The sequence below is a fragment of the Mus musculus genome, chromosome 10 (genome assembly GCF_000001635.26).
Source record: "Mus musculus strain C57BL/6J chromosome 10, GRCm38.p6 C57BL/6J".
Classification (NCBI taxonomy): domain Eukaryota; kingdom Metazoa; phylum Chordata; class Mammalia; order Rodentia; family Muridae; genus Mus; species Mus musculus.
The window spans coordinates 87,214,375-87,232,755 of record NC_000076.6 but is presented as its reverse complement, the minus strand read 5'-3'; the positions used below and the strand labels follow the sequence as shown (position 1 = coordinate 87,232,755).

The following is an 18,381-nucleotide window of genomic DNA, read 5'->3' as shown; positions in this document are numbered from 1 at the left end:
TGTTGGCAGATGTTAATTTATACTATTTTAAAAATATACATACAGGCTGGGTATGGTGGTGCACACCTTTAATCCTAGCATTTGGGAGGCAGAGGCAGGAGGATCTCTGTGAGTTTGAGGACAGCCTGGTCTACATAGTGAGTTCTGAGATAGCTATGGCTACCCAGAGAAACCCTGTCTCAAATCAAACAAACATACCAAAATACTTGTACATATTCCAAGGGTCTCTGATAAATAAAGATGAGGTGCACTAAGTTAAATACAGTTTTAATAAACTGTATTTTGTTGTGAAATATGTCTAATATGCTTGTGTGGCTCTCTGAGAGGAATCACAGTGAGCTGCCCCTCATAGCCTTGGCTACTGATGCTCCATCTCATTGCACATCTAATACTCCATGGAAAAGATTTGGGAAGCTGCTTCAGACTGCTATATATACATATTTGTATCTGTTGCCTGTATGATTTTCTCAATTCTGCACAGAATTGCTTTTTCTGCATTGAATTTTTAGATAAATTCACCTATTTGTACCTCTATAGGTAGGGAGTCCATCTAACATGTTAAATCAAGTTTCTGTTTTAGCATCAGCTATTAAGAATTTTAGTTCATTGATTTTGAATCTCCTCAGACAATGTTCTCCTGCCTTGGAAACACTGCATGCTAATTCATAATGGAATCACTTGTTAGAATATCTTAGAATCAAAAATTTATATAAATCCATCAGTTTGTCTACACGATGCTCCCCAAATGACGGGCATGAGGTTGAACTTACAGTGGTCCCAAGAACTTTGATGACCAGATACCCAGAATACTCAATCAACACTGATGATCTGCGTGTTCTCCAGAGTAAACCAAACTAATAACCAGTAATAAGAAAACTCACCTTAAGAACTCCATTAACCTGAAAGCTTTAGAGTTTGGTTTACCACTTTTTCAAAGTTTCTCAGGTGTCAAAAACACTGCTAGTTTTAAAAAAATTAAATAATTTTCAGGGGAACTGAACATATCCCTAAATGTAATGCCATTTTCTTACAATAGTACCTCACTCCTTTTGAAATTCTAAGACTTTGGGAGATGAAGAAATGGCTCAGCAGTTAAGAGCGCCCAAGCTGCTCTATGCAGAGGACCTGAGTTCACCTCCAAATACCAGCAATTCAGTTCCAGGGGATCCCATGACCTCTTCTGACTCTATGGGTAACAGGCACACCTATAGAACATACGCATGCATGCAGGCAAAAACTCATAAGCATAAGATAAAAAAAACTCAATCTTTAAAAAACAAATTCTGAGACTTAAAATTTGAACACAGGGTGCAATGTCTCAAATGTAGCCACACCATTACCTGCATGTAGACATTTATATGACATCGAACTAAAGGGAAAATATTAAAGTAAAATATTAAATTAAGTAAAGTAAAATATTAAATCTTTATAACCCCCATGCATCAAACTTCCCACATCCAAGCCTGTGGGGAAACTGGAAGACTGTAGTAGACAGACTTCATGTTGATCCCATTGCTTCCTGTTTCTCCATGAATATTAAAACTATCAAATGTCACCTCATAAAATCACTGACAAAGCTAACAGACACTATATTGTGATTCAAATCAGCCATGTGAGTCTGTTAAAACCCAAAATGTTTTAAATGTGTTGTTTAGAATGGCCAGTTTGACAGTACGTTCTTTAAGAAGCCAGACTTCCCTATTACAAATCAGAAACTTTGGAATCTTCTCCTTTAAAACAAACAAACAAACAAACAAACACATTAAACTTACTTCCAAGTGTTTCAAAGCCACCAGCTAGGATCTGGCTTCAGGTTTCTGACACAAAACCCTTCATATAGCCTAAAGAATTTCCCTAGGCACATCAGAAGCAATCGGATTTCATGTTAACTATTATATTACAGGCATTCAATTAGGTTTTCCAAACGTTCATGTAGAAATCCCGAAGGCCGTTAGAAAATATCCTTAGCCTTAAGCCTAGGCTGGCAAGTGAAACCGTCTACCTGTAACAGCAAAACAAAAGCCCGACCTTCCGATCCCAGCAGGCCACACTGCAAAGTGGCACGCGGTGCATTGTGCAGCGCAAATTCTTTGTAACAGTGGGAGACACTGCAGAACAAAAATACTATTACAAATGCTTCAAAAAGAACATTTTTTGGCGGCGATAGAGACTTTTGACATTATTTATTAGGTTCAAAAATGCTTTACAAAGCGTAACAATGGTTCTGTGGAAACCAATACATCTGAGGCCCTTTCTGTTGTTCTGGGCAGGCATTGATTGGAAGATGGGCAGAGCTCGCAGAACAATTCCTTCTCAGCAGTTAGTGTGAGTATTCACCACGGGCTTCGAAAGACTCTGTGAACAAGCCTTATGGAAATCCTGGGGTGGGCGCGGGGCCACTGAGGAGCAAGCCTTCATTAACTTCTTGGAAAATAAACGGGTAGAAGAGCCCACGAGCAGAGGCAAGGGCTCTTTGACCACACGGGCGGGGAAAGAGATAACTGCCTTTGGCCTCCGTTCAGTGGGGAGATGAGGATGCTTGAGGGTCGTCTCTGGTGTTATGGCAACCGCGCCTCTTCCTAATGCACTTCCGCACACGGTTAGGGAATCTGTTTGTGTTGGAGATCCCGAGGCTGTAGCTTTATCCTCCTGCACGGTTTCAGAAGTCTTACAGCTGATCGGCTGGGAAGAGTAGTTCTGACTGACACTTCTGCAGAGGCCAATGGCGGTAAAAGGTCTCAGCGCAGGACCTGGAAGAAAAAGCAGAGCTACAGTAGAACTCCAGCCTTTGGACAAGGATCACAGGGCAGCAGCTGGGATGGAGAGAGAGAAAAGAGAATTCCTGGCTATCCTGTGACATAATTCAAATGCTGAATTTCCCTTTGCTGGCACCTGAAACAGGATCCGGAGTGTGAGATCAGTGTTTCAAAGGAACCTGTTCAAATCTTCCAAGAAAACGAAGAAAGTGGGACGCCATCTTCTGATTTTCAGAAGTTTGTAAAGAGAAAAGTTATTGAATCATGTTAGGTATGCTAGAAAAGATCAATGGCCCAGCTCAGACTGACAACTAACGATCTGAAAAACAAATCCAAAAGTTACTTCGTCGATTTTATTAGAAGTTATAAAACCAGATGAAAAATGAAAACAAAAAATAGATTACCCTGAAGCTGAGTCTACCCATCAATACTCTCTCCCACTGACATTGATATCAGGTTTAATTTTTTTTCTTTGCTCAATCATACCTACATTGTTATACATTCTATCTGCATTATAAGCATATAGTACTACGTTTTTTTTATTTGAGAAATTCTACACATTAACCACACACATTAGAAGTCTATTCCTTTACTAATAAATTAAGATAATGTAATGTTTTAAATCATTCTCTGCAAGTCTCTACAGGATTTTCAGTAACCAGAAAATTGCTAGAATATTTGAAATGAACACAGAATTATTTTCAAAATGTATAAAATTGGAATGCGTAATAGTTTCTTCCTAACACAGCATGCTGAGCAGCTGCTGTATCTCTAAGGAATTAAATTCCATGTCCACCACATTGCTTTGTACCTCAGAGGCACTGAGTGTTTTCCACTGTGTACTTAATAAGCCTGACAAGTAGACTAAGAGTTTAGTTAATCTGACTGACCTGAAGCAAGAATTATTCCTGAGCATAAAAATGGAATGTCATTTACAAATTTCTAGTGCTGTGCCAAAACCTAATAACATCTATTGGTGTGGACTTTCAGTCCTCACAGATGAGCCATTTAATTATTTACCATATTTAGTGCATAAAAGTTCTACTGAAATTCTGGAACATAGCATAATAGGACATGATATAGGCAGAGTATCCTGTCCTATCTTCTATCTTCTAAGCTGAAAAACCAGGCATTCTTTCCTTCGGAACACTCCAGTAACCATGATGATGCATTTGACAAGCAGCAGGTGTAGTCTGAGATAGTCTTGCACAATCCAGGCATCAGAGTCCAGTCCTGGACCACGAGCTTGCCTGTGCTTCTTTGTTCTCACTGGGAACATGGAACTTTTACTATCTATGTCACTTGATGGCTGATGAAACTAAATTTGTTCATTCATTTATTCATTGGCTAACAGAGGAGAATCCGGTAAGGCGCCCAACAATATCCAAGACATTAGGGATACAGGATAGAATAGAGCGAGCTGCATTTCTGTGCATAGACAGCTTATATTCTGTTTCTGGGAGGGAAGTGAGGTGAAGTATGCCAACTCATGAATAAGTAAGTTTGAAAGTCTTAATCTGTTGATTATCCCAAAGAAGAAGAAACAAAGGAACGAAGGAGATTAGGAAAAACCAAGTATGTCATAATCCACTAAAGACTTGTCCATGGAAAATTAAACTAGTTAAATATTTGAGGAAAGACCATGGCAAAGGGTTAAGCGTTGTGATCATAGAAAGTGCTTAAGGATGTTCGGACCTGGGGGTCGTGTGAGAAACTTGAATCATGATGTCAACCCTACAGTAACAGATCCCCAACAGACCTCCAATTCTGTTTCTAAATTATGAGAATAACATTATCTCAGTAGAGGGATCGTATGAAGGTGTATGTTTACACTGGTACATTGCCTTACACAGAGCAAGACTCAAAAAACGTTAACCAGATTGGGGAGATGGTTCAGTTGATAATACGCTTGCCTCACAAGCATTAGATTCCCTAGAGCCCATATAAAAAACACCCAGTGTGGGAACAGGCATTTGCAGTCCCAGAGTTAGGGGGGTGGAGATCGGAGGAAGCCTGGGACTCTCTGGTCAGCCAGTCTAACCTAATGAGGGAGATCCAGGCAGTGAATGTTGTCTCAAAAGGAGGCAGACCCCTTAGGATGAGATATGAGGCTGTCCTCTGGCCTTCACACTCGTGCACAGACATACACACGCACACACGGGTATGTATACACACATACACACACATACATTTTTTAAAAAGTGTTCACCAGCTCACATAATCTGCATCCCATTTTTTGGGTCCAGCATCCCAGACATGAAAGAATCTCAGACTCAGTATCAGCAGACCATCTTACCGAACCTGTCTGAGCACCTGGAGTGAAATCTCTCTCTCCAGCCCCATCCCACCCCCACCCCACCCCCAAATTTAAAAGCCCTCCATCACAAGAAAGCTATGTAACATCAACACAGTACTCCCTTCTACATAGTAGCTCCTACAGCTTTCCTCACACTTCCTCTCCAGTTTGAACATCAGACTCATAAACACCACCAACATCACATAGTCTCTTCTGGGTTTAAGGAACTTTTTTAAATGAACCCTCTAATTACAAACACTCTTCTTTTTACTCGTTTATTTTATTGAATATTTGATTTATTTACATTTCAATTGCTACCCCCTTTCCTGCTTTCCCCTCTGAAAACCCTCTATCCCATCCCCTCCCGCTGCTTCTATGAGAGTGTTCCCCCACCCACTCGCCCATCGACTCCCACCTCACCACCCTGGCATTCCCCTACACTGGGACATCAAGCCTACACAGCACTCCTTATCCTTGATTTACAGATGAAGAGACCAAGCTCAAGGAACATTCATGGAACTGTATCGTGGCTGCAGAATTGATGTGAGAGAGAGAACTGAGACTTGATCTTCAGTTCCAAAACCCCTTTCTTATGTTCCATTTCTTTATATCTAGTCATTAAGTTTTTTAAAAAACCTTTGCATGTGCATGTACAAGTGTATGCTTGTAGGCATATGTGCCTACCATATGTGTGCATGGGTAAACCCACGTGCGAGTGTGCAAACAGAGACTCATGCACGCACCAGCATGAGTGTGGAGGTCAGAGGACAACTTCAGGTTTAAGCCCTCACCCTTTCACCTGGTTTGAGACAGCCTCTGAACTTTCTGTTGTCCTTCACCACTGTGTATGCTCGGGTGGCTTGACAACAAACTTCCAAGAATTCTCACGTTTCCCCCACCTCCTGTTCTCACGGTTGAAGCTCTGGGATTATAGACATGCATGTGCTTATGTGCCCAGCTTACATGGGTTCTAGAGATCTAAACTCAGGTCCTTCAAACACCTTAGCCACTGAACTGTCTCCCCACTCTCTGTTCCCTTACTTTTAATCGTTTCTCCTATTTTTGCAGCTGAAATTGAAACAGCCAGTTTTCACACATATTACCCTATCCTATTCCTTCACAGCTCCTTTATAAAGTGGGGAGACTAGCTGTCTAAATGCTATGTAAATGGGCCTAAAAGGCTCAGCATAGAGTGTAGCGCGTGATAGCAGCTTAACATATATGACATTAGAGTGAAGTCACTGCCACTGTCCAGTGTAACACCTTAATTATCAATAACTTGTCAACAGTAGACACTTGAATGTCATGCTCGTCAACAAGTAATCTAAGTCAAACTGATACAGCCCTTAGCACACTTCTAGAATAGTATGGCTTACCACTGATTCAATAATCAGTTTTTATTGAAGTTAAAACCAGAAAGTGACAAGCTGAGAGAAGAAAAGTTAGAAACCACAATGTGATACCTACCAGAATCTCCCTTGGAGTTGACTAAGGGATGGTTCTGAAGTGGGATATGTCTACCTGCAGCTTCCAGAGAAATGGTATTCACTGAGTGTGATTTTTTAAGAAGCTTACTGGCAGCTTGCATTTCCAGAAATGGGCTGATCCAGGTCTGATTGGGTAGTCGTCTAGGCGGCTTCTGCTCTTCATTAATTGTAAAGAGCAGATCATCTTCCTCCATTTCACTGGATGATGACAGGGAAGGACGGGCTTCTCCACCAATTTCTTCATCGAGGGAAATGGTGCTCGCAGGAGACTTAGGAATTGTGTACTGGTGAACGCAAAGTAGTCTTTTACCTGTCATTGGACTATGAGTTCCTATAGATCCTGTAAAAGGGAAATACATTAGTTTGAAAGCATCACTTCAAAAATCAACTTCTAGATTAATGGAAGAGAGGATGGATCCAGCTACTTAGAGATTTGTGTTTCAAACCTGAGCAAGCATAAATGACCATAAAAGGAACTGGGGTGTGGGAAGAAAAAAAGGTGAGAAGAATGTGAAGAGAAACAAATGGCTGTGAAGACTTTAAGTCGGGGCTATGTAGCAAATCCTATATGAGCCCCGAATATAGTTAACACTTAGTACTTGAAAGAGCCATAGCTAGCTGAGAGTATTATCTCCATTTTGTAGTCAGAACACTAGCTCAAAGCCTATAAGTCACACACACACACACACACACACACACACACACACACACACACACACACACTGTATTGAAACTCTGATTTGCAATACTTATACCTTGTACCTTTAGTATCTACACATGTAGTCTTGGTAGGAAATAAAGTTTTTAAAAATATAATTAAAGATGAAGCCATGCTGAATGGGGCTTCATTTTGTTTCTCAATATTAGAAAGCTGAGACACACGAGAGAATGTGCTTCATGGAGACATAGACAGGTGAAGCCCTGTAAAGATGGAGACAGGGATTAGGAGCCAAAGATAAATGCATGCATACATACATACATACATACATACATACATACATACATACATGGCACATTGGTAATTCCAATGTCATGGAATCAGAGATAAGTGGGTCTCTGGGGCTTAGTGGCCAGTCATCCTAGACTGCTTGGCAAGTTCCAGGCCAAGGAGAGATTAAATGTAAGCCTCCAACAGTCAAAGATAGGCATGGATTCAGCTAGGACAATGTCAACTTTCCTTGTCACAAACAGTGGTGCCTTGGAGAAGAAGCTAAAGAGAAGATGGCTTAAAGAAATAGCTAAGAAACAATTCTGATATCTTAGCCAAAAGTAGTGAGCAAGTTATAGATGGAGAAAAAGAGTAATAAGTCTCTGGAGTTTGCAACCATATGAACAGTATAGGGTTGTGCATATGCATGTGAGTGTGCATGTATATGTGTGACTGGGTATATGTGTTTATGTATAGTGTGTATATACATGTCTGGTGTGTGTAAATTTATGTGCCTGTGTCTGAGTGTATGTGTGTATGGTGTCTCTGTGTATCTATGTGTGTGTGTGTGTGTGTGTGTGTGTGTGTGTGTGTGTGTGAGTGTGTGTGTATTTATGTGTCAATGAGTGTGTGTATATTGTATGTACATGTTTGTATATGTGTGTGTCATTGCATGTATGAAAGTACATATGTGATTGTGCCTTTATGTTTTTGTGAATGTGTGTGGAATGTATGATTGTATGCATGCTTATGTCTGTGTGTATGTCTCCGTGTATGAGTGTGTGAGTGTGTGTACATGCATGTATGTATGTGTCTATATGTGGAGTGGGGTGTATTTGTGTGCATGTATGCAAGTGTGTGTGTGTGCATGTGTGTGTATATGTGTATGTGTGTGTGATTTTAGGATTATAAATAGGAAACATTTAGTATGAGCATGGACAAGGCTTATTTGTTTGTATTTAATTACCAAATTCAAGCTTCTTGTGATTCTGGTATTCTGGCCCAGCTCCTCTACATGTTTTATGTAAACCAAAACATAAACGTTGGCTTATTTTTAAGATCTGTTATTCTCTTCTTAGAATACTAGTAAAAGTCAGCGGAGGTGCCACGCCTTAGAGCTAGGCGTGAATCAGAGCTTTCTGTAGTTCACAGCTCAGGAGTCCAGAAATGTCTCTTTAATTTTACAGTACCTCCGATTCTCATTTCTAAAATATGAAGAATTGCACCTACCTTTTGAGACTATTATAAAGAACAAGGTTACATAGTGTTAATGAAGTATATTTGGCATGTAAAAAACAAATATTAAATATCAACACTATTACATCATAAAATTGATATTATATGAAAGAATAACTAAAACATAAAGATATAAAGCACACAATGTGAACCACAAAATTTGAAGAAAATAAACAAAAATCAACAATTCAAATGACCAAACCTCTATGAATCTTTAATTAGACAAAATTAAAATTCAGAGAGTTAAAACAGTTTAGCATTCCTACTGCAGATATATTTAATGAAATCTTTTCATATAACGGTGACATAAAATGAAATTTTCAATGGGGAGGTAGGTAGTGCAGAGAAAGAGAAATTTCCAGGGCTTAAGAATCTCCTTGAATTGGGTGCTAAACAGTGTAGTTTTGAGAACTGAAGGAAATCTTGCAGAAAGCTATTGAATCTGTGAGAGAGTGTATGACAAAATGGCCTACTTGTTTATGCAGTCAATTGTGTCCTTTAGAAGGTTTATTCAAACCCTGAAATTGAGTAGCTGTGAATCTGCCCTTATTTGAAAATAGGGTTTTTACAGATGAAAATAAAGTTGAGGTCACCGAGTGATCTTCAGTTCAATATGACTGGTGTCCTTAAGAGAAGAACGATAGAGACACAGATAGAGAGGAACACAATGGATGGGAGAGATGAAGAGATGTTCCAACTAATAAAGGAATGCCAAGAATTTCTATCAAAAGCAAAACAAGCATTGAAACAAAATTTTCCCCAGAAACTGCAGACAACACTTTTTGAGTCTTGCTATCCAAAGAGAGAAAATAAAGTCTCTTGTTTTAACCTTCCCAGTTTGTGGTAATTTGCTACAATATCCCCAAAACAATTGCATACATTATAGCGTATATTTGCACACATTATCCTAAAGTAATTACCAACAACTCTTCCACCTAAAACCAAAGTGTTTGGATTTTGGAGATGGAAAATAGAAGAATCCTAAGTCACTGTGGAAGGGGAAGCTCTGGTTGGATGACTTGAGTTGTACCATGTAGAGTAGCTGGGCCAGAGTACCAGACATAAACTGTGTTGAATCAAAAGTGACCAAGAGAATACTGGCCATGCTAACTGCCATATTCTGCCAAAACTACAACTATGTACACTGAGAGATAATCATAGAAAGTAATCTGGAATCCCATTCAAGTGGGCTTATTCTTAGGCTATCTGTCCCATTTGAAGGGATCAGAGTCCTTCCAATCCTTTTATTGCCAAGAAAAAAATACAGATTTAAAACATTTTAGAGAGAAGATTTTATTTATTTATTTATTTATTTATTTATTTATTTAAACTCCGAAATCTGTCTGCCTCTGCCTCCCAAGTGCTGGGATTAAAGGCGTGTGCCACCACGCCCGGCTGAGAATAATTTTTAAAAATGTAAAATCTTCTGATTTTTAAGTTTGGTATTTTTTAGTCTTCTAATTACGTAGTGTGGAATTCGCATGGCACAAGTACTCTCTGAAAAAGCATAAGCCACCAGTTAGTCTCTGTCACATAATCAGACCTACAAGTGGCACAATCATTTACTTCCTCCTATAATATCTATACCTTAGAACAGGATATTTTAAATGTTCATCTTGTATCTATAAGACTGCATTTGTATTCTCAGTTCACAGAGAGTCTTAGATCTAGATATCTGGTCTATCTCCACATTAACTTGAATGTCTGATTTTCATTTGCATTGTTTTGTTATTTCATCTTAAACGTCATAGTTTGACATGGTAGACAAAATTTTTTTTAAACTTTCCAAAATTCAGAGAAACATTTATAATCTTTCCGAAGTGGAAACTTCTGGTTTCTTTGGAAACTCAGCTATGTCAAATGATGTTTTGCTGGGGCACACAGGTGAAAGGATGTTTTGCTAAAGCAGGCACATAAAAGAATGTTTTCCTGAGGCAGACACAAGTGATGGGATGTTTGATTATAGCAGGCACATGAAAGGATGCACGATGTTCAGAAGGAATATAGATAGCTATGACTCCACAGGCAGTAGGAGCTCATGCATTTGTTTGTTTTGCTCGCCTCGCTGTTCTTCACTAACAATGTGTATTGGTTTGCCTTACATTGCTTTGCTGAGCTCTGTTTGTAATGATGTCATTGAATGAAATTCACCAAAGGACCGCTTCTGAGGTTCCTGCTGTTTCTTGCTACTTCTGAGGCCCTGGGCTGGTTGGCTTTGCAGGCTTCTTCAGGATTGAAGTGTCCTTGCTGGTTTGTATGTGGTGATTTCCAAGAGGACTGGACTGCAGCTGCTGATTCATATTTGGTGTTGGCTACTGGACTGGACTGCTAATATCCTGACAACGAAGATTGGACACCCCACCAAAAAACTATTTCTAAACAGGACTACTTCCCCTATGTCCTAAAAACTTTTCTCTTCCAATACCTCTGGTGGGTGATGGGCTAGAGGGGAGGTTAAACATTTATTAAAGAAGGTTGAAAAAAATATGCATACACCTTTCAAACTTGTAAGCTTCAGCTTCAGGTCTCTTGGTCCAAAAGGAAAATGAATACCACTATAACTAATGGTATCAATCCATTCTTGTTCTGTAGTTCAAATATTGTAGATAGGATGGAAGGTCTAAACCACTTGAAATACACTGAATTTCCATTCACATCTAAGTAGTTGGGGATAAAGATAATTTAAATGCTATCTGAGACTAACCACCTTCAACCTCCAATGCTGTAAATATTTTGGAGATCTAAATTTTTACAACACTGTATCAAATATTCCACTGATTCTCAGAAAAGCAATTAACTTTGCATTTTATAAGATATTAGGTAATAAAAGCAGTATGTATGACATTAAAATGGATAGTCATTCTGGTTATTAATTTAGTTATTTAACCAATATTTTAAGCATCTGTCATAGATTAGATATTATTCCAATGATGAATATTTATACAGTCTAATATAAGAAATTATTGAAGACAAAATTTATCAGTTGATTTATGCTAAATGAATTAAAGTCTATCAAACTAGATTTTTAATCTCACAGATTCTTGAATCTGTTTCTAGTGTCATCAGTGATAACATGGTCACATTCACCTGGGCTAAGAGAACTACTGGTTATCTTGGTCTTAAATAGAGAGAGCAACTTCTCAAATTTCTTCTGAAATCTTCAATGGTTTTCAATATTTTTTCCTTAATTTTCCTTCTTAGCTAGTAACAAAATTGAAGCTTGATTCCAGAGCCAGTGGCTCAGATTCCAGCACTTCTTGGTAGGTTACACACCAAAATCTAATTCATTCTTTTTGAACATTGGCTGCATACTAGACAATATATATTAGGCAACAACATATTGGACATGTTTTTTAAAAATATGGTTCATATCCTACTATTGGCAAACCCAGTGGATGGGACCCAGGTATCTGTGTTGTGAGGTCCCATAGTGATTAAATCTTATTAGTAGTATAAAGAGTCCTTGATCTGTGTAAATTATATGGGTTTCCAAAGGCTACTGTGTTTTACTCTGTACTATAAACTTGAAAATGAGCTGAAAAGTAATTTCTCTTCAAGTCTTTCTATATCCAGACACTGTATCAGAATCCAGCATATATACTCTTTATAAATCAAGTGTTACATTTTACATGTTTTCATAACAATAATCTCACCTGAGCCTCACTAAACCTCTATGGCTTACTAATTTTACTAAGAGACTGAAGCCAAGAAAAATAATCATCTTGACCATATGACTAGCTGAGCTGAAAGCAGGACCCAGGTAGTTTTGTTTTGCTACTTCACAATACACAAAATGCCTATAATGACAGCAGCTAACAAATACTGGGCACTGACCACAAACTAAACAACACCCTACTAGCTAAGTTCTAGCCATAAAAAAATTCTGCCTGCACTATGTCTAACACAGAGAATCAAAAATCACCATTTTCATATGATGGCCAGTGAATAAAACTGGCAGCACTAGGACATGAATCTATACATGACTTATACGAGATCCCTCTTCAAACCATGCTTGCAGGCTCCTGGTATAGGAATATATAGACTAGTAGATACTTATGTTTTGTTGGTGGTGGTAATAGTGGTGATATACTGAAATTGTGCCAGTCATTTTACCTCACAAGGAACTCAGTTTCTTATTTTGCATTATAGATCTGCTATCTGCTACTAACGTCATGTTAAATAATATTCTGTCAGGAGATTTAAAGGCACAATAAAAATAAACCTAAAAGCTGAAAGCATTTTACCAAAGCAACTTCTTATTTTCTTTGAGTTGCAAAGTTATTGTGATAAATCATGGTAGATTCTGGTATATTCTTTTGGGGAGGTTGTGTGAGAAGAGGCCAAGATGGCCAGGAACTCACTATGTAGAGCAAGCTAGTATATTTACTTTCAACTCAACAAGAAGACAATCATGTTAATTTCTATGTCTTTGGGCCTTTTCAGATCCAGAAAGTACGCCTTCATCGCTTCATACAGCCGTTCCTCAGAACTTCCCTGCATCCTTGCTTCCCCAGTTGATCTTGTCGCCCAACAGTGTTTCTAACTCTGCCATGCTTATGTTATGAAAGACTGCCAGAAGCACTGACCTAAAACACCAAGGCAATTAATTCTCCCAAGCTCATTATATATGTATCATTTAGGTGTGAACAGAGGATAAACCTATATGTTTTTGTTTCCTCCTATCAAACATTCATTCAAAAATGCTTGTTAAAAACCTACTATGTGCCTTACTTTATACTTGGTGTAAGTATAAATGTAGTTCTTATCCTCATGATGATTATAATTACTGTATATTATGGGTAAGAAAAACAGCACCACTAAATAGTTTTAAACAGAAAATAGTATCAAGGAAGACCCAAAGGGTTGAGAGAAAGATTCCTAGGTGGCATTTCATCTCAAAAGATCAGGAGTCTAAAAGGGGTTTGCTTACTCTGAAGGGAATAAGATGCCATTCTGACCACTGAAAGCAGCCCCAAAGGCAGAGATAAAGTGAGCCCAGGGGGCTAGGGAGGAGTCTCAAGGTTGCACAGTAGGTGATAGAAACAACGGACAACAGATCACAGCATCTACAAGAATGCCAAGCAAGATTAATGAAAAGCATGAGCTGGAATGGCACACCCGAGGCCATCATTCTCAAACTGCAAAAAGTCAAACACAAAGGGTTAAAATAATGTGTAAACATGTATATGCACATGTGTGCATGCCTGTTCATGCAGGTGCATGTGAATATGCACATGTGTATGTGTTTGTGTGTATAGATCAGATGTTAACTTCAGGTATCATCCCTAAAGTACCATCTACCTTGGTTTTTTTGTGGGGGTTTTTGGTTGGTTGGTTGGGTTGGTTGGGGTTTTTTTGACAAGGTCTCTCACTGCCTTGGGAAACTTGGGGAATTGGTTAAACTGGCTGCAAGTATCTCAGGACTCTGATCAAAATGTCTGCCTTCCCACTGCTGGAATTACAAGGGAATGTCGCTGCACTCAGAATTTTTGTATGGATTCTGAGTATCAAACACAGGTCTTCATGCTTACACAGAAAAGCACTTCACAGACTGAGCCAGTTCCCTGGCCATAAAGAGAAAACCTTGAAAGAAGCCAAGGAAGAGAAAATGCTACCTTAAAGGAGATCCAGGAAAAGACTCACAGAGAGAGACATATGATATGCTATAGTGAGAATATTTAATAACAATCTGTTTCAAACATCACTACTAAAATAATTTGTGTTCACATCTTGAAAATAGAAAATAATATGTAAGGTCATTAGCATGATTGAGCTGGTCCATAATTATACATATTTCAAAGCATCATTTACATATAACATATAGAGTATTCTCAATTGTTAATTAAAATTCTATGAAATTCACAACAGAAATCAGAAGTCACATAATTAAGAAGCAAAATAAAATATTCAAAGTGTTGAAAGGCAAAAATAAACACATAGTTTCATATCCAGGAAAAAATATTCTCTAACATTAAAGGATAAATTCAGAATTTCTGAGAACGGCAATGGTCACAAAACACTTGGTGGGATTCTTTCTCAATGGCACTCTCCTGCTAGAAATGTTAAAGGAAATTATTTAGAGAGAAGAAGAAAGGGTATAGATCATCAACACAGATCTCATAGAGAGAGGCAGAACTTGGAGGAAGGCTGAATACAATCACCTCTTTTTCTTCCTGTTAGTTGATCTGACAGTTAACTTCTGAAACAAAGCATAGTGCCAACTTCAATGCAAAATGGCATCCTTTGCCATGTCTCCTGACTCCTTTCTCTGATTTACCTTTATTCAATTAGTATAATTTGTAGTATACACAGCTGCTCCTAAGTTTAATTCCCCTCACAAGGATGAAAGTTTGGTGAAGGCATGTACCAACTCTGCTTCAAACTCCTGGCATTTACTAGGCACCCAGGAACTAATTGTGGAAAGAAAAGACAAGGAAATGAGCTGCTCGTCTCTCTGATGGGCACTCTCAGTATGATGGTTACCACTCTCCATGTTCACCTCATCAGACCCCACTTCTTCTCTCTGGGTGTTGCCTGGGGATGGCCATTTCATCTCTTAGGGACAGGTCCACATCCCTCAGTTCATCACGACCACCACACCAGCTCTAATAACCATGGAGCCTGTTCTCAAGCAAGGAAGGCAAACAAGGTTTGTCTCAGTCAACAGATCATCAAAATGTTGGGACACCAATTTTTACATGAAGAATTTGAGGACCATGTTGAGGTTCATGGGACAGTCCCTGATGTCGGTCATGAATGTGAGTGAATGAAGAATGAAGTAGCCACAAACAAAGCAGCCATTTGTCATGACTCGGGCACACTACTGTATACAAAGGTGACAATGCCTGCCTTTGAGGGAGGAAAGCTATACCTTCTTTTAATATGATTGGACTACAAGGCTCTCCTGTAGACTCATGAAGACAACCTCTCCAAACCCGAAGAAAACATCAGGGCCTTCACACCCAGGGCACACTCTTTTGACACTACTTCTTCCCACAATGCCAAAAGACTTGTTAAACCACAGAAAGCTCTCAGCCGAGTGCAGATCCATATAAACTGTTTCATTTCTAAACTTGTTTCATGACAAAATGCCATTGAAAGAGCAATAGCCTAGGCTGGACAATGGTGGCAACATGTCCTTAATTCCAGTCCGCAGGAGACAGAGGCAGGCAGGTCTCTGTGAATTTGAAGTCAGCCTGGTCTACAAAGGAAGTCCAGACCATCCAAGTGAGACCTGGTGAGACCTTGTTTCAAAACCAAAACATCAACAAAAAGCACATTGGCTCAATAGCCTGAGCATTTGATTACTGTGTTATTTTTTTCTGAGTAAGACACAAGGCACTGTTACTCTGTTCAAGAATTAAGATGATTGCTATAATAGTCCCTACCCACCCCCCAAAAGTCTGTGAGTTTCCAAATGAGGTTATTTTTAAAACTATACTTTTAAAAAAATTTTAATTACAAACATGTTTCCATGTTGGGAAATTATGCTATCATTTTACATATCAAAAGTAATGGTGTGGAAATTATTTACCAAATAAAGTGCTTGCTATGGGTATTGGTTTGGCCCCCATAGATGCATGTGTTTGAATGCTTGGCCCACAGGGAGTGATACTATTAGGTTTGTCCTTGTTGGGATAGGTGTGGCCTCATTGGAGAAAGTGTGTCACTGTGGCAGTGGGCTTTGCTTCTCCTATCTGCCTTCCAATCAATATATAGTACTCTCAGCTCCTCCTGGGCCATTTCTGCCTACATGTTGTCCTAGTCCCATCTTGATGATAATAGACTGAACCTCTGAACCTGTAAGCCAGCTCCAATTAAATGTTGTCCTTTATAAGAGTTGCCTTGATTATGGAGTCTGTTCACAGCAATAAAACCCTAACTAAGATACTATGCAAGCATAAAGACCTGAATTTATACCCCTAGCACCCATGTAAAACAGGCTTGGTGTACCTACAAGTCAAGCACTGAGGGGAGAGACATGTGAATGCAGGGGGCTCACGGACCAGCAGGGACAGTCTAGCAGAAACAGTGAGCTCCAGGTTCAGTGCCTGAAAACATATAGTGGAAACATAATTAAGGAAAACACCCCAACATCAGCCTCTGGCCACCTCCTGTTCCATCTTGGGTGAGTTCACCACTGTGGGGACACGCACACACATACACTCATACAAACACACACATGCACACACACACACACACACACACACACACACACTAAAAAAGGTGATTTCATCTATTATGACTTACAAAAATAAATACTGCCAGACTCACTGTATTCTATTATATGGAAATCCACAATTTGTTCACTCATTCTCTTACGAGTGTTATGAGCATAGAAATGGAGTCTAGTTTTACTTTGATAAATTTTTGATAAATGTTCTAACAATCTTATAAGCAAGATCACTATGAAAATGCTTCTATGGGTTGTCCACATCTCGCAGAGTGAGATAGCCAAGTTGCAAATGGGCAAGCTCACCCCTCACCTTCTTACAGAGCCCCTACTGCATGGAAAATGGTTTATCAACTTACATTCCTATCACAAGTCTACTCAGTTTCCTGCTGTTCCACATTCTGCCAACACTTGCAGTACCTATTTATTTATTTATTTATTTATTTATTTATTGCCATTTTGGTGAATGTTAGATGGTGCTTGCCCTGTGGTTTTGCCTTTGTATCTTCCTAGTGAAGAACAAACACAGTCATCCCTCTTCCTACTAAACCTTGCACCAGCATGGTCTGCACATGTATTCCTAAGGGCTGACTTCTGTTCTCTCCTCTCTCTCCTGCTCTGTGGAGAGCTAGCTGGAGCAGAGTGACGGAGCCCAGCAGAACAAAGTGGGGGGATAGTTAGGAAAGCCAAAGCGTTGACATTCTGCCTCGAAATGAATAACCAGGAGCTGATGTCACTTCAGGGATTGAACTCACACAATTACAGTCTGGTCAAGTAGTATTTCGCACGCAAAGATGTTCTTGAATGTTTCCTTCATTTTAAGTGATTGACTTACTTCAGCCACAACTGGCTTGATGTACAAAATGCTGGTGCTGCCTGCCTGTTCCCGCTTCAAACAATGCTCAGCCTTTGATGAACCAGTTTACACAGCTCTCATTTTGCACACTTGAACATGTGTAGTGTCACAGTGTCACAACCAGTCTTGTAAAACACAAAACAAACTATACTGGAAAATGGAGAGATTTACAAACATTTAAAACCACAGCATTTAATGGTCCAGAAAAAAACAACTCTCCATGCATTTACTCTATAAGAAAAGCATGAGGTGTCTTCCACTGAAGTTACAGAATTCATCTGAGATGGTTCTTAGTTGGTTTCATGAATAAATGATTCTGATGAATAAAAGTGAGGGGGAAGATGAGAGGGAAGCCATCACAAGGAGCCAGAATCAATTAAAAGAGGAATTCAAGCTACCTCCAACCTCAGCCTTTGTTTATGGTATCACCAGAGACCTGTGTAGATATTATTTTGAAATTTAGAGCTTCAACTTGTATGAACATGAATCCACATGCTGAGATCTCGCATGCCTCCGTGAAATGGCAAAAAAGAACTCAACTGACCCTATTCTTGAATTAAAGCAACACACTGTGGAAGGCCTGAATATAAACCATCTATGCTTGATTAATTAGGTTTGTAAGCATTGTTTCAGAACCAAACAATATTTC

At 39.2% G+C, this 18,381-nt stretch overlaps 1 protein-coding gene and 1 long non-coding RNA gene across 2 annotated transcripts in view; both read right to left on the bottom strand.

The window, feature by feature from the left end:
* 4930555G07Rik (RIKEN cDNA 4930555G07 gene) overlaps positions 1-2,128 on the bottom strand; it is a 67,797-nt gene extending 65,669 nt beyond the window's left edge. The window contains exon 1 of the long non-coding RNA NR_165498.1: positions 1,773-2,128. This is a non-coding gene — a long non-coding RNA (RIKEN cDNA 4930555G07 gene). The remainder of the gene's footprint in view (positions 1-1,772) is intronic.
* Positions 2,129-2,156: 28 nt separating this feature from the next.
* Positions 2,157-18,381, bottom strand: part of 1700113H08Rik (RIKEN cDNA 1700113H08 gene) — a 172,554-nt gene continuing 156,329 nt past the window's right edge. The window contains exons 5-6 of the mRNA NM_029685.1: positions 6,520-6,879; positions 2,157-2,750 (exon numbers count right to left, since the gene is read on the bottom strand). Coding sequence (NP_083961.1) covers positions 2,314-2,750; positions 6,520-6,879 — 797 coding nt within the window. The 3' untranslated portion in view covers positions 2,157-2,313. The remainder of the gene's footprint in view (positions 2,751-6,519; positions 6,880-18,381) is intronic.